At 49.7% G+C, this 15,621-nt stretch overlaps 1 protein-coding gene across 3 annotated transcripts in view; it reads left to right on the forward strand.

Annotated features, from left to right (window-relative positions):
* The window catches only part of GOLGB1 (golgin B1), a 77,033-nt gene that overhangs the window by 30,411 nt on the left and 31,001 nt on the right, over positions 1–15,621 (forward strand). For 2 of the 3 annotated variants that reach the window (XM_082238674.1, XM_082238675.1), the window contains exons 16-23: positions 2,903–3,060; positions 4,274–4,409; positions 5,675–5,824; positions 6,810–6,968; positions 7,417–7,514; positions 7,746–7,880; positions 10,373–10,478; positions 11,559–12,900. In XM_082238674.1, coding sequence (XP_082094800.1) covers positions 2,903–3,060; positions 4,274–4,409; positions 5,675–5,824; positions 6,810–6,968; positions 7,417–7,514; positions 7,746–7,880; positions 10,373–10,478; positions 11,559–11,693 — 1,077 coding nt within the window. In that variant the 3' untranslated portion in view covers positions 11,694–12,900. Of the gene's footprint in view, positions 1–2,902; positions 3,061–4,273; positions 4,410–5,674; positions 5,825–6,809; positions 6,969–7,416; positions 7,515–7,745; positions 7,881–10,372; positions 10,479–11,558; positions 12,901–15,621 lie in introns of those variants that run through there. The other variant, XM_082238676.1, reaches the window with a different exon arrangement.

The following is a 15,621-nucleotide window of genomic DNA, read 5'->3' on the forward strand; positions in this document are numbered from 1 at the left end:
AGCTCATCTCACTCTATAGGCCGAGGGAGCTGACGTTTGTCCACAGACAGTTTTTCGGGTCGTGGCCAGCATGACTAAGCCGCTTCTGCCGAACCAGAGCAGCGCACAGAAACGCAGTTTACCTTCCCACTGGAGCGGTACCTATTTATCTACTTGCACTTAGATGTGCTTTTGAACTGCTAGGTTGGCAGGAGCAGGGACCGAGCAACGGGAGCTCACCCCGTTGCGGGGATTCGAACCGCTGACCCTTCTGATTGGCAAGCCCTAGGTTCTGTGGTTTAACCCACAGCGCCACCCATGTCCCGCTGTCTAGAGTAGTGGATCCTAAAGTTTTTCGTGCCCCTGCTCCCTTGGTTCCGTAAACCCATCCCTAGTGCCACCCCCCACCGTACCCTATAAAATGCCTTATTCTGAATAGTGGTTTGCACCACCCACTAAGCAAAACAACACAATAGAATTCAGAACAGTAACAGTTAATTGCACATTTCTTAAGAATCCAATCTAGAGCTGTAGAAGAAGTAAGTTAATAGGCATGAGTGTGACATTCACACACACAAAATAAATATGTCCTCTGATCTAATCCTGAAGTTCTGGTTCTACGGGAATTTAATTCTGCCTCCCTGTTGTCTCGCCTATTCTCTAATAATACACATGCACACCTTGCAGAGGGTGCAGACAGACTTGCCTCTGGGGGAGGAAAATTCCCTTTGGGGGTTCAGTACAGAGGCTCAAAGCAGATTTCCAGCTAGTCAGCCTTTCCCCCCCAATATTGCATACCTGGACAGCGTCTAAATGAGTCTGTAAGAGCATATCCATGAACACACGCCCTGTATGGGAAAAAATGTTTCGTCTTGGCTGTTTGTTCTCCAGCCTGCCACCTTCTGCAAGCTCAGCACCTCTTCCACCACAGTCCTTAGAAACACTTCCCCAGCCCATGTTGTTGGCTGTCTGTGCAGAGACCTCCTTGCCCCTGACCTGGAGTGGTTCTGCGCCCTAAACTGGTTCTCCCTCTTACGGATCTGGCTCTGGGTTTTGGCAGAATTCCTTCTCCACCTCTCAGGTTTCTTTTCACAGAGCTGAAGTATATTATTGAGTGATTGTTGGTAAATGCAGTTTTTGTGTGCGCTGCTTAGGGTTTGTAATTATTATTATTTATTGATTTTATATACTGCCCTATACCTGCAGGTCTTGGGGGTGTTTACAGAATAAAATCAAAATATAAAACCACAAAATCCATAATCAAAATAAAAACAACAATAACCCCTTCCCCCCAACCCCCCCACATTTAAAAAGGGCATAGGATGATTAAACGGTTTCTACATAATAGAGAACTAGAGATTCTTCATAGCCTAACACCGTATTTTTTGCACCATAACACTCACTTTTTTCCTCCTAGAAAGTAAGGGGGAATGTCTGTTCGTGTTATGGAGGGAATGCCTACGGGTGGCATGCCTATGGATTTTCCTCCTCTAAAAACTACGTGCGTGTTATGGTCGGGTGCGTGTTATAGAGCGAAAAATACGGGTATTTTATTTTTTTAGTCAGACTCAGGGAGAACAATCAAAGGCAACTGGGGGAAATGTATTAAAAGCTTTTGTAGGGGGGAAATTGTAATGAGATCCACAGAGTCTTGTATTCTGGGTTAATCTGGCTTGGAGTTCTGAAGTTCTGAAACCAAGAGATGGGCAGGTGTGGGGAACTTCTGGCTCTCCCGATGTTGCTGAACTACAACTCCCATCAGCCCCGGCAAGCATGGCCTGTGGCCAGGGATAATGGGAGTTGTAGTTCAGCAACCTCTGGAAGGCTGAGGGTTCCCCGTACTTGAGGTGGTGAGTTTTCCCCAAGGGCATCACGTGGGGATGGTCTGCAGACATTGACCCTTGGAGCCTTCCGAGTGGCAGACTTAACCCATCTCTTCTCTTTCCTTCTCTCATACACCTTATTTCAATGAGCTGACTTTTGTACAACTTCGGAAAGTTTTTACAGAGTTATGATTAAATGCAATAAACTGCTTATAGAGATGGGAGACACAGAGGCATACCAACGAACGTGTTTGCATTAGGGGATGTCCTGAAGTAGAGGACCTTATGCATTATATCTTGCGCTGCCCCTTATATAATGAAGCAAGAGAACGATTTTTAGCACCTATAAGGACAAGCTCCCCTGGCCAGAACCCCTCTGACATGATTTCATATTTCCTCGCAGACATAGATAAGTATGTGACCTGGCGTGTAGCACTCTTTGCAACTGCTGCTAGGAAAATTAGAGCAAATTATATAGCCAAGGTAGCCACCAACTGTAAAGGAGATGAATTTATTTCACCCTATCTGCATCAAGCTATATTCTATCCTTATCACCAAACTCTGAATATAATTGCACATTGTATTAATTAACATTATTTTTAATATATTAGTAGCCATGTGGTGATTTTAGCCTATAAATTTTATTGTTTAATGTCTTAACCTGTATATTAAGATACTTTTATAGTTCTGCTTAGAGTAGGTAATGTCTTGATAATATAAATGTTTTAAGTTTTTTGTATTAATCCAGCATACAGTGGTACCTCTGGATGCGAACAGGATCCGTTCCGGAGCCCCGTACGCATCCTGAAGCGAACGTAAGACACGGCTGCGCATGCGCTGGTCGCGTCTTGCCGCCTCCGCACATGCATGTGACGTCATTTTTAGCATCTGCACATGCGCGAGCGGCGAAACCCGGAAGTAACGCACTCTGTTACTTCCGGGTCGCTGCGGAGTGCAACCCAAAAATATTTAAGCTGCAGCGTATTCATCCCAAGGTATGACTGTATTTTCTTTTAATTGTTGAATGATTCTGCGTACATTGCGGCAGCCTTTGGCTATGTGCAGTAAAACTGACTGACTTTCCTTCTCTCTTGCCCAAGCTGGTGGAGCTGAAGAACCTCCAGCAGCAGTACCTGCAGGTTGGGGTGGACACAGCAGAGATCGCGCGCCTGAAGGCCCAGGTGGAAGAGCAGAAGCAAGAGGTGGAGCGTCTGAGGCAGGACGGGGCCTCTTGGCAGATGGAGCTCCACCAGCTCAGGTGAGTCTCACCCTGTCACAGAGGCAGGGGGAAAGCTTAGTGCTGGAAGTTTCAGCACAGAGCAAAGAAACGCCTTCTCTAAGCAGTGCATACTTAAACTACGGAACTCCCTGCCACTGGAGGCAGGGATGGCCACCAACCTGGTGTTGGGATGTGTCCGGGGAGACGGGGGCATTTGCCAGGCCCCCAGCTGGCTCCAGCCGCTGGCCGGCAGCCGGGCGAACTCTGGAACAGCATCAATCAGCGACTCGAGCCTCCAATACATTCAGAAGTTGAGCACGTTCTTATCAGCAGAGTGAATAAATCTTCACAATGGAAGTGGCGGACAGAGACATGTGTAAGCATTATTTACAGGCGTTTATTCAGCATAGTCCAGGAACAAAGGAAAACATGTCTGCTTCCCTTCGTGTCCAACAAGAGCAATATATCAAAAGCAATATACAACGGAAATTCCCAGCAGACTGTGCTGGAAGTAAACAGGCATGTGACACACAACAGTCATGCCTGTTCCTTTTAAGGTGGAATGGAACTATGTCCCAACATCCTCCCCCTTTCCATGTAATTTGTAGTACCTGTGGTTCAACCCAATTGCAACCTCTGTACATAAACCTTAAGTTGTTCTCTGTTAACAACCTTAGAAAACAGATCTTCAGGAATTTCATTTCCTGGCATGTAGAATACCTGAAGGAGTCCTTTCTGAATACACTCTCTTGCACGATGTAACGAGGTATAGAGCTTGGGTGCTGCCACGTTAAATGCCAATTTCTTACAAAAGCAGAATGGGTATGATGTGGCCCTTTTCCTTTTTATTTGTTCTGACTTTTGTCAAAATTGCACCCCGTGCTTCTCTCAGGTTGGTGCAGCAGGGGTTGCCATTATCCTCACAGCTGCCTTTGACTCGCGATCAAGCAGCGAGTTTTGCGGCTGGCCAAGGATTTGAACTCGGGCTTCTTCAGATCCAACCCCAGCCTTCCACATCGGCTGCTGCGCACATTCATTTCTCTAGCAAATCTCCTCTGTCTGGAGCCTGGCCTTGGGGCGCCCTCCTTGACAGTTCCCCAGAGCTCTCTTGACTTTGGTGCAACAGCCGCTGTGCCCAAACTCATCACGGCCTCACCAGGAAGCACCATGTGAGCTTTGGTGGGCAGGTCGCCCTTTTCCCCCACCCCACCATGTGCCGCCTCTGCAGTTCCTCTCTTGTGATGTCTTGCAGGGAGGAGAAAGCATCTTGGAAGCTGGAGGCCCCATCGGCCACGGGGCAGGAGCAGAGTTCCTTGCGGAGAGCAGTGCAGGAGGGAGAGAGACCTGGTGCACGAATCGTGGTGGAAGAGGAGCAGCGCCAGAGACAGGTGAGGCTGGGGGTGGTGTGGTGGGTGGGACTGACGTTGCAACGGGGCCCTTTGCCCAGGCCTTTTCCCAAACTGAGGTTACAAGAACATCAGGAAAAGCTTTCTTGAGAGTTGTTAGACAATCCTTCTTTGGAGGTTTATAAGCAGAGGTCGAATGACCACCTGTCATGTATGATCTAGTGGAGATTCCTGCATTTCAGGGGGTTGGACTTGGGTCCCTTCCAACATGACAATTTAATAATAATAATAATAATAATAATAATAATAATAATAATAATATATTTATACCCTGCCCATCTGGCTGGGTTTCCCCAGCCACTCAGGGCAGCTCCCAATAGAATATTAAAAACACGATCAAACATTAAAACTTCCCTAAACAGGGCTGCCTTCAGATGTCTTCTAAAAGTCAGATAGTGGCTCCTTGACATCTGATGTGAGGGCGTTCCTCAGTGTGGGTGCCACCACCGAGAAGACCCTCTACCTGGTTTTTATGCTTCCATGCCATCCTGTTTCTTTCGTTTAAAAAAGATTTTATTGAAGTAAATCAAACAAACAGGCAATAACCACACAAGGGTTACATTTGAGGGGTCCACATGCAAAGGCAAAATCAGGAAGACCCTCAAATGCTCCTCAACCTCTGCTTGATTCTTCCTGCCTGTCTGGAGTGGGCTTTGCCTACTGGCCCTATAGGGAGGTTGTGAGAGTCCCGGGGCCCTCGTACGACCTTCCCGGAGCCTGGTAAGCCCTTCGGGTCCCTTCCAACACTCCACTTCCGTCATTTCTGTACATCTAGGTCTTGGCCTAGGGACGTGGGTGGCGCTGTGGGTTAAACCACTGAGCCTAGGGCTTGCTGATCAGAAGGTCAGCGGTTTGAATCCCCACAACAGGTTGAGATCCCATTGCTCGGTCTCTGTTCCTGCCAACCTAGCAGTTTGAAAGCATGTCAGAGTGCAAGTAGATAAATAGGTACCACTCTGGTGGGAGGGTAAACAATGTTTCTGTGCGCTGCTCTGGTTCGCCAGAAGCGGCTTAGTCAAGCTGGCCACATGATCCAGAAGCTGCACACCGGCTCCCTCGGCCAATAAAGCGAGATGAGCGCCGCAACCCCAGAGTTGGCCACGACTGGACCTAATGGTCAGGGGTCCCTTTACCTTTACCTAGGTTTTGGTCGGGCTCTTGGGAGGCCCTGGCCCTTGGCTGTGCAGTTCCCCCAGGCCCAGCTGAGTGGCTGTGCACCGAGGGCTCAGGTATTTGTCTCCCTGCAGGCTGCCCCAGGAGCCACCGGTTCCAGCAAGACTTTGCAGGGAGCTGTGTCTGGTCAAGAGGCTGATACCAGCAGCCTCCAGGCCCAGCTGAGCAGCACTTTGAAGGAGCTGCACCAAAAAGAATTGCGGGTCCAGCAGCTGAACAGCAAGGTAGGAGGGGGGGCAAGGGGGGGCAAGGGCCGGTGGGTGAGCTCCTCAGAATGTGCATATTATGCATCAGTGACGGTGGGGGAATTGTCTGTTGTTCAAATTGGATCGTCTCCAGTTCTTGTGCTTTCCCTCTCCTCGCAGTGACCACCTCTGCTCTCCCTGTGTCAAATGTGCTTCTTCCTCACAGAGGATTAAAGCCCTCCAGTTTGTTTCCACAGACAGGACGGCCAGAAACTGACAGAATAGAATAGAATAGAACAGAACAGAACAGAACAGAACAGAACAGAACAGAACAGAATAGAATAGAATAGAATAGAATAGAATAGAATAGAATAGAATTTATTATTTATACCCCACCCATCTGGCTGGATTTCCCCAGCCACTCTGGGCAGCTTCTAGAAAAATATTAAAATACTGTAATACATCAAACATTAAAAGCTTCCCTAAACAGGGCTGCCTTCAGGTGTCTTCTAAAAGTCTGGTAGTTGTTGTTCTCTTTGACATCTGGTGGGAGGGCGTTCCACAGGGCGGGTGCCACCACCGAGAAGGCCCTCTGCCTGGTTCCCTGTAACTTGGCTTCCCGCAGCGAGGGAACCGCCAGAAGAGCCTTGGCATTGGACCTCAGTGTACGGGCAGAACGATGGGGTGGAGACGCTCCTTCAGGTCTACTGGCATAGCTGTCAACCTTCCCTTTTTTTGCGGGAAATTCCCTTATTCCAGCGCCGTTTCCCACTGCTTCCCGCTGCTATCCCAGATTGATAGCTATCCCATAGACTGTCCCCGGGACAGGTGAGGCTGCTGATCCCTTATTTTTGAAGCTGCTCATCCCTTATTTTCAAATCCGAAAGTTGACAGCTATGTCTACGGGACTGAGGACCTTTAGGGCTTTAAAGCACCAACACTTTGAATTATGCTCAGAAACGTCCTGGGGGACATGTGATGGTCAGCTGAGGAAGACATCTCAGCCCCTCTCTCCTCTCTCCAGCTCTCTCAGGTCTTCGAGGAGAAGAACTCGCTCTCCCTCCAGCTGCGGGGGAGCAGCCGCAACCTGCGCGAGAGCCACCAGCGCTACAACGAGGTCCTTGCCCGCTGCGAGGCCCTGGAGAATCAGCTGCGGGAGCTCCAGACCCCGGGGAAGGACTCGGTAAGCCTGAGACTCGCTGGGCTGCAGAGGCCGACTGAAACCGCGCCATTCTCAGCCTACGCGCAAATTCTGGTTCCCTCTCTCGGTTACAGCTCCCTATCAGAGCACGTGTGTTTGCTTCAGGCCTGTAAGCCTGGCTGCCTCTGCCATGCAAGAATTGCCTGAAACCTGGCCATGGGGGGGGGGCACTCTCATTCAGGACCTGTGGCCTGTGGCGATCTGGCCCATGCCTTAATGTTGACAGTGTTCGACAGCTGTTTGACAGTGGAATTTGCTGCCAAGGAGTGTGGTGGAGTCTCCTCCTTTGGAGGTCTTTAAGCAGAGGCTTGACAACCATATGTCAGGAGTGCTCTGATGGTGTTTCCTGCTTGGCAGGGGGTTGGACTCGATGGCCCTTGTGGTCTCTTCCAACTCTATGATTCTAATGTGTGCTTTCTGCCCTGCCCAGGGCTCCCTCCCGACAGACGCTGCTCCCGGAGCCCCCCAGGAAAGAAGTGAGCACCCCAGGGAGAGCTACACGCCCGAGCTGCAGGAACTGCAGATGAGGTGAGTGCCAGTTCTGGAGCCGGGAGGTGGTGGTTGCTCACAACAACCCTGTGAGAGCAGCAACGACTGCCCCCCCCCCCGACACCCAAGGAGCTTCATGGTGGAGCAGGGATTCAAACCCTGGTCTCTCTCGGGCCCTAGTAGAGCTCTAACCACTGTGCCGCCTGGCATAGGCCGTGCAGCTGCAATCAGGGAGAGCCTTGCTCCTCACCGCCCTTCTCTTTGCTGCAGGCTCTCGGAGGCCAGGCAGCAGCAGAGCAGTGCCAGGCAGGGCCTCTTGCGCCTGGAGGAGCTGCTGCAGGAGGAGCGGGACCAGCGCCTGGCGGCCGAGGAGGCCTTTGCCGCAGCCCAGGATCACATCCGCAGGTGAGTCACGGGCCTGGCCCCAGCTTCCATGACCAGGGTGTGTGTGTGTGTGTGTGTGTATATATAGATATAGATAACGTACGCATACAGTGGACGCTGGGGTTGTGAACATGTTCAGTGTGGGATGCACGTTTGCAACCTGCAGCGGCGTCTTGGCACACATGTGGGTTGCGGTTCGGCACTTCTGCGCATGCACAAAGCGCGATTTAGCGCTTTTGCGCATGCGCAACTGCCAAAACCCAGAGGTAACCCGTTCCAGTACTTCTGGGTTTTGGCGGGTCCGTAACCCAAAAAAACGCAACCTTTAGCATCTGTAACCCAAGGTATGACTGGTGTGTGTGTGTGTGTGTATACATATACATATACATATACATATACATATACATATACATATACATATACATATACATACTGTATTTTTCCATATACATATACATACTGTATTTTTCCATGTATAAGATGCCCCCATGTATTAGACGGCCCCTATTTTGGGGGACTAAATTTAAAGAAAATGAGGGGAGATGGCCCAAAGTTGTTGCCCTTTTTTAAGGGGGAATTGCACCCCAGCAGAACCATTGCTGGGGGTTGAGAAAGTGGGCAGCCGCTCCCTCCACACCACTGCTGGTGGGAAATTCCCTAGAGCTCGGGCCGCTAACCAGCTGGCTGGTGGTGTGCAGCTTCCTCCCGACGCCACTGTCCATGTATAGGGCGACCCCAGTTTTTTGACACGGTTTTTGAGTCAAAAATACACAGAAAAATATGTTAATCTCTGACACTCTCATGTTTGGGCATCCCAGCGGGCGCTGAGCTGCGTTGGGCAAAAGATTCCTGCATTTGAAGGGGTTTCATTGCATGGCCCTCCTGGTCCCTTCCAAATCTGGATCAGGCCAGCAGCCCATCCTGTCCTCACACTGGCCAGCCAGATGCAAACGGGATCCGAGCTCAAGAACAGCTCCTCCTACTGAGGTTTCCAGCAACCGGGATCCAGGAGCGTCGCTGCCTCCAGCGTGACTTGGAAGAGGCCAGTCAAAGCGGCCTTCCAGAAGGGCTTCCACAACCCATGATAGGGGCCAGGGCTGACTGATCCACAGTTGGCTGATCCCTCCCTGCTAAACCGATGAATCAAGGAAGTAGATGCAGCTCTGAGGTGCGCAGAGCCCTGGCGGCAATGCAGATTCCCCTCGCCCCAGAGCTGATCTTGACTGATGAGCTGAGTTGGGGGGGGCTGTGTGCAATTTTGGAGGCCACATTCACCGCTGACGTAGCCCCAAGGAGTTGGCTTCTTTGGGCTGAAAGAAGATTAGCCACCCTTGGTCTGAGGGGTATAGTTGCTTGTTCAAACAACTTGGCTGCCCACGCGTTTGTTAGGACTCAATGCCCTGTCATTTTCACTCATGGATTGTGAATGGTTGATGCAACTGCTTCAGGACATCAAGGTTTCTGTAAAATGTCCTATGCAGGTGTATCAGTACAATAGATACTGTTTGGCTTTACTGAGCTCAGAGAGTTGCAAGCAAAGAACCAAATACTTGCAGATTAAGTTACATCATGCAAGAGAGTGTATTCAGAAAGGACTCATTCAGGTGTCCTACATGCCAGGAAACGTAATTCCTGCAGATCTGTTCTCTAAGGTTGTTAGCAGAGAACAACTTAAGGTTTATGTACTGAGGTTCCAATTGGGTTGAACCACAGGCACTACAGGTTACATGGTAAGGGGGAGGATGTTAGGATATACCGTATTTTTTGCACCATAACACTCACTTTTTTCCTCCTAAAAAGTAAGGGGAAATGTCTGTGCGTGTTATGGAGGGAATGCCTACTGGTGGCATGCCTACGGATTTTCCTCCTCTAAAAACTATGTGCGTGTTATGGTTGAGTGCGTGTTATAGAGCGAAAAATACGGTAGTTCCATTCCACCTTTAGAATAGATGTATGGATTGTTGTATGTCACATGTCTGTTTACTTCCAGCACAGTCTGCTGGGAACTTCTATTGTATATTGTGTTTTCCTTTCCTGTTGTTTGCTTGGACATGAAGGGAAGCAGACATGTTTTTCTTTTGTTCCTGATGGTGAATAAATGCCTGTAAATATGCTTATATATGCCTCTGTCTGCCACTTCCGTTGTGAAGATTTACAGCTGTACTGTTTTTAATATTCGGTTGGAAGCCGCCCAGAGTGGCTGGGGAAGCCCAGCCAGATGGGCGGGGTATAAATAAATTATTATTATTATTATTATTATTATTATTATTATTATTATTATTATTCACTCTGCTGATTAGAGTGTGCCAAGTCTCTAAAGGTCTCTGAGGCCCGAGTCGCTGATTGATGCTGTTCCAAGAACCGGAGTTCACCCAGCTGGTGGCTGGAGCCAGCTGGGGCCCTGCCAAATGCCCCCGTCTCCCCGGACGCATCCCAACAGGGCTGCCCTGCTGCCTGTCAGCCATGAGGCACTAATCCACGTCTCTCTCTCTCTCTCCCCCCCCCCCCCGCAGGTTAGAATCGAGTGAGTGGGCCCACTCTTTGGACACCAGCATTGAAATACCTACCAGCCCTGAACACACCCTGCTTGTAGGTCCCACAGACACCTCTTACAGCAAGGTAAGCCTCTTCCCAGCAGGCGAGGGCCCACCTCTCCTACAAGGGAGCCTCAGCTCCACTCTCTCCCTCCACCCCAGCCAGAGTGGGCAAGCCAAGCTAGAATGATCTGCCATCAGTGGGCATCTTTAAGGCCAAGTCTGTCCACAATCCACTTGGGTCATTTGAACCTGAGAGCGGCCTTTCAACAGGCTGCCTTCCCAGGTACAAACAGCACCTTCTGGTTCTCCCTGCTGCAGCAGACATCGCGTTACTGTTCATTTATATGCCGGCTTTTAGCCGAAAAGCCTCCCATGAAGAAATAAATGCATGCAAATATAGAATAATGCACACAATACAAGTTCAACAGTAGTAAAACACGTCTGTGTATCTGCCAAAAGATGATGAATGTTCCCTGCAAAAATGTTAAGACAAGAAGCAGCATCTTTGCTTTGTAAGGGTCCCAGGCATCCGGGATAAGGCAAGGCAGGTGGAAAAACATTCCCGTGATGGCTCCAGCAGACTCCCCCCATAGCAATATACAGTCGTACCTTGGAAGTTGAAGGGAATTGTTAGGAGTCATTCTGCAAAGAAACAGAAAAGATTATTGTAACTTTAAGAACCTTTTCTGGGAGTGGTTTTCTAGGCTGATTAGGTACAGCTGGTGATGAATACAAAAGGAGGAGAAGTTGCAGTTGGAATTTTGCCTGCAGAGAGAAAAACCCCCACTAACAGGAAAACATTCCTGAAGTCCGTTCGACTTCCAAAACATTTGGAAACCAAAGTGCGGCTTCTGATTGGCTGCGGGAAGCTCCCTCAGCCAGTCAGAAGCCCCATTGGATGTTCGGCTTCCGAAAATAGTTCGCAAACTGGAACACTCACTTCCGGGTTTGTGGCATTCGGGAGCCAAAGCGTTCGAGAACCAAGGTACAACTGTATAGCCTCCTGCAAAAGTCAATGGCTTTGCTTCTGGAACCCCTAGATGGGCCCATGTTGCTGTCCTAGGCACCTGCCTCTCCTGTGGCCCTTTGTGACGGGAGTTGACTTGAATGAAGCCCCCCTTTGGTAGACTTGCCTCGTAACCTCTCCTTGCTTTCTCCCCAGACTCGAGGGGGCGTGGGGCTGCGGCGCATCCTCCATTCGCTCTTCTGTTCCCGCCGGCGCCTGCCCCTCCTGGCAACTCTCTACCTCCTCACGGTCCACGTGCTGCTCCTCCTCTGCTTCACGGGCCACTTGTGAGAACAGCCCCCCGGAGTGGGGTGGGGCACGTGAGTTGTCCGGGCTGCTGCCAAGCCCCCGTCCCTGGAGGACCCTGCCTTTCTGTCGACGGATGAGAAGGCTGATTTGGGAGACTCCGGCGCCTTGGGGAGGCTGGCCGGAGGCCGCAGGGAGTGTTCCAGAGAGGTCAGGGTGGCCCCCAGCCCGCGGAAGGGCGGGGCCAGCGGCCCTTGACTGGGCCACGCGTTGGTTTTGTTCATGTTCTTCGGGGGAAGCGTTGGGGGGTGGCGGCGTTTACACGGTTCACTTTTGCACACTGAATTCGGGGTGAAGTCGCTTCGCGTTTAACCTGGCCCCTTCCAGATCTGTTTTAGACTATGATTCTCACCAGCCTTCATCAACGGAGGGGCTGAGACTTTGAAACGTCTTGGGGGGTACCAGGTTTCCAAAGGCCGGCCTGAGTTCATTTGGGAGGGCAAGGCAGACAGAGGTTGTGTGTTGAGTTTTCCTCCGTTTTTAACAATGCTGCGTTGGTTGTAATCTACAGACAAAGGGAGGTCAGTCTGGGATCGCAGCGCACTGAGGGCCAGACCTGCTTTCTGTGCCGATTCCGCAGGTATTGGCAGGGCCTGATTCTGGGGAAGGGACCAAGAGGAACTCAATCAACTTCCAGCTTGCCTTTTCTCTCTTTTATTTCTTCGTGCTCTGTGATTTTGGCACCGGGGGGGCTGGAAGGGTGGCATCGAAAGGGACAGAAGCCCCAGGCGTACATCTCTTATCGGCGGCTCCCCACCCGACAGAGGCAGAGAGAAGGGGGTGGAATGGCTTCATGCTCACCAGTGAAGATAAATCAACTTGTCTGTGGCCGCCGAGCCCGTTTCCTACACCATGCAGAGGAGAGGAAATCAGGGTAGATGTGGGGGGAGCAGAGTTATGAAACCCACCCCACAGCTTCCCGTTGGAGTGGGGCAGGACGTCTTAGTCCTGCTTGGTGGGGTGTTTTAACTGTTTCCATCGTGCACAGACATTTTGGGATAGCTCTTCGCTTGCAGTTCAGGAAGCTGCTGGAAGCATCTTCTGTGGACCTCTAACAGAGACCCTGCCCGCCGTTTTTTGGGGGTGTTCCCGGCGTGTGGTGTGTAGACTTCCCTTGTCCCTCTTCCTTTCAAATCCAGTCTTCTGATCCTCTTGAAATCCCATCCTTGTGCAATAAAGATTATTTTTTCGAGCGAGTCGTGTGAATGCTGTGATTGGGTCGGACTCTGCCCGCTGTGGTTCTCGCATTCGGCTCTGACACCCCTTTATTATAACTTTTCGACAGCACGGTTGGATGCACTCCGGAATTTGGCAGCTCAAGGGTAACAAAAGATAAATCAGAAGTAATTTTGCAATACTTATGTGAAATATACAGATAGCTCTTGGCTCTAAATGCAAACATGGAAGCACATAGAAATTTTTGGGTGCGCTAATATTAGAGAAAATGGGAATGTTGGGAAGAGCTATTTTAGCTGAGCTTTCTAAGAATTTCAGGATAATAATAATAATAATAATAATAATAATAATAATAAAAATTTTTATTTATACTCTGCCCTCCCCAGGCAAGACTGGGCTCAGGGCGGCTAACACCAAATATAAAAACAATTGACTGAAATACAGCTTAAAAAAACAAGATTAAAATACAACATTAAAACATTACAATGCAACCTCATTTCAGTAGAAACTCAGTCAAAAGCTCAATCAAAAACCCTGCGGACAGAAGCGTGAAGGGTAGCAGAAGGCGAAAGTAGGCACATCTCTAATGCATTTGCTACGTTTTATGAAAACGTGCATATCTGATAACCCTGACCCTGAGAACATCGACGAATATTTGATTTAAGACTCAAGATCACAGAGTGGGTATTAAAAGAACCTATTTCAGCAATTGAAATAGAAGACGCTATTTTTTTAAAAAAAAACAAACCCCAAAATTGGTGGGAGGAACCCTTGGCATGGATGGATTGGGGGGTGAATTTTGTAAGTTCTTAAAAGAGCGACTTCTACCACAGCTGCATAAACCCTTCAACTTGGAGGGACTGTAATGGTTGTGCTGTTGAAGCCATGCAAGGACCGTGCTCTTTTGGGATCCCACCATCCCATAATTCTCATTAACACGGGACACGGAAGATTTGGGGCAGGCAAATGAAAATCCTTCCCAAAGCACATAACCTGCGGAACTCCCTGCCACAGGAGGCAATGGCAACTACCAACCTAGATGGCTTTAGAAGAGAATTGGAGAAATTCAACGGCTTCTTGCCACGATGGCTGTGCTGTGTTCACTTGGGGGCAGCAACGTTTCTGAAAGCTAGTTGCTGGAAACCCCAGGAGAGGAGAGGGCTCCTGTGTTCGAATCCTGATTGCGGGCTTCCCACAATCCATACCCTCCAATAGGCCCTAGAAGAAAACCAGGATGTGCATATTTTGGGGCCGTGATCTCTCAGGAGCCAGGTGACTTGCAAGAGAGCACAGCCCACCCCCACCCCGAAAACGGGATGCCCCACTTAAATTGGGACAACTGAGGGGGATGATAATGGACATTTGGTTGAGCACTGCGAGAACAAGATGCTGGAATAGATGGCTAATTGGCCTGATCCAGCAAACTCTTGCGTTCCTATTTATAATCCTGAAACTCGAGGGGGTCTGAAGATGATCTTTCTGGTGTTGAGGGCAGTTCAGGTATTCTACATTGTGTGAGGAACTGTTCTCTTGGGTCTGCTGCCTGTCAATTTCGCTGAACTTTAACATGGGAAGAGGATGGGGAAAACAACAACAGCATATTATTATTATTATTATTATTATTATTAATACTCCGCCTATCTGGCTGTGTTTCCCCAGCCGCTCTGGGTGGCTTCCAACAGAATATGAAAAACACAATACAGTATTAAACATTAAAAACTTTCCTTAAACAGGGCTGCCTTCAAATGTCTTCTAAAAGTAAAATAGTTCTTTCCTTGACATCTGATGGGAGGGTGTAATAATAATAATAATAATAATTTATTTATATCCCGCTCATCTGGTTGGGTTTCCCCAGCCACCCTGGGCAGCTCCTAACAAAATATTAAAAACACGATAAATACATCACACGTTAAAAACTTCCCTGAACAGGGCTGCCTTAAGATGTCTCCTGAATGTCAGGTAGTTGTTTATCGATTTGACATCTGCTGGAAGGGCGTTCCACAGGGCGGGTGCCACTACCGAAAAGGCCCTCTGCCTGGTTCCCTGTAGCTTCACTTCTCGCAGCGAGGGAACCGCCAGAAGGCCCTCGGCGCTGGACCTCAGCGTCCGGGCAGAACGATGGGGTTGGAGACGCTCCTTCAGGTATACTGGACCGAGGCTGTTTAGGGCTTTCAAGGTCAGCACCAACACTTTGAATTGTGCTCGGAAACGTACTGGGAGCCAATGTAGGTCTTTCAAGACCGGTGTTACATGGTCTTGGCCGCCACTCCCAGTCACCACAGGGCAGGCGCCACCACCAAGAAGGCCCTCTGCCTGGTTCCCTGTAACCTCACTTCTCTCAGCAAAGGAACCACCAGAAGGCCCTCAAAGCTGGACCTCCGTGTCCGGGCAGAACGATGGGGGGAAACGCACCGTCTCCGCTCTGCGTGATCTAAAAGCCTCACGTTCAGAAGCCTTTCCTCCTATGGAAAGCAACGAGGCGCTTCCTCTCTGCACCCAGGGCTTGTGGGTGGGTGTGCTCTGCTGCGAAACGTCTTCCTCCTGGCTCACAGGAAATGGAACAAGTTTTGTGCAGTTAAAACAGGAACTTGGGTGAGCTCAGCCTTGCAGCCGAAAACGAGGTCGAAGTCAGCTAAGAGGAGCAATCACGACAGGCTTCGGAAGTCGCCTTTCCGAACCAAGGTACTGCTTTGGGGTGGGGGGGAATTGTCAGGAAAGTTGCAATGGGGGTGGGGAC

This window comes from Podarcis vaucheri (assembly GCF_965113315.1).
Source record: "Podarcis vaucheri genome assembly, chromosome: 10".
NCBI lineage: Eukaryota > Metazoa > Chordata > Lepidosauria > Squamata > Lacertidae > Podarcis > Podarcis vaucheri.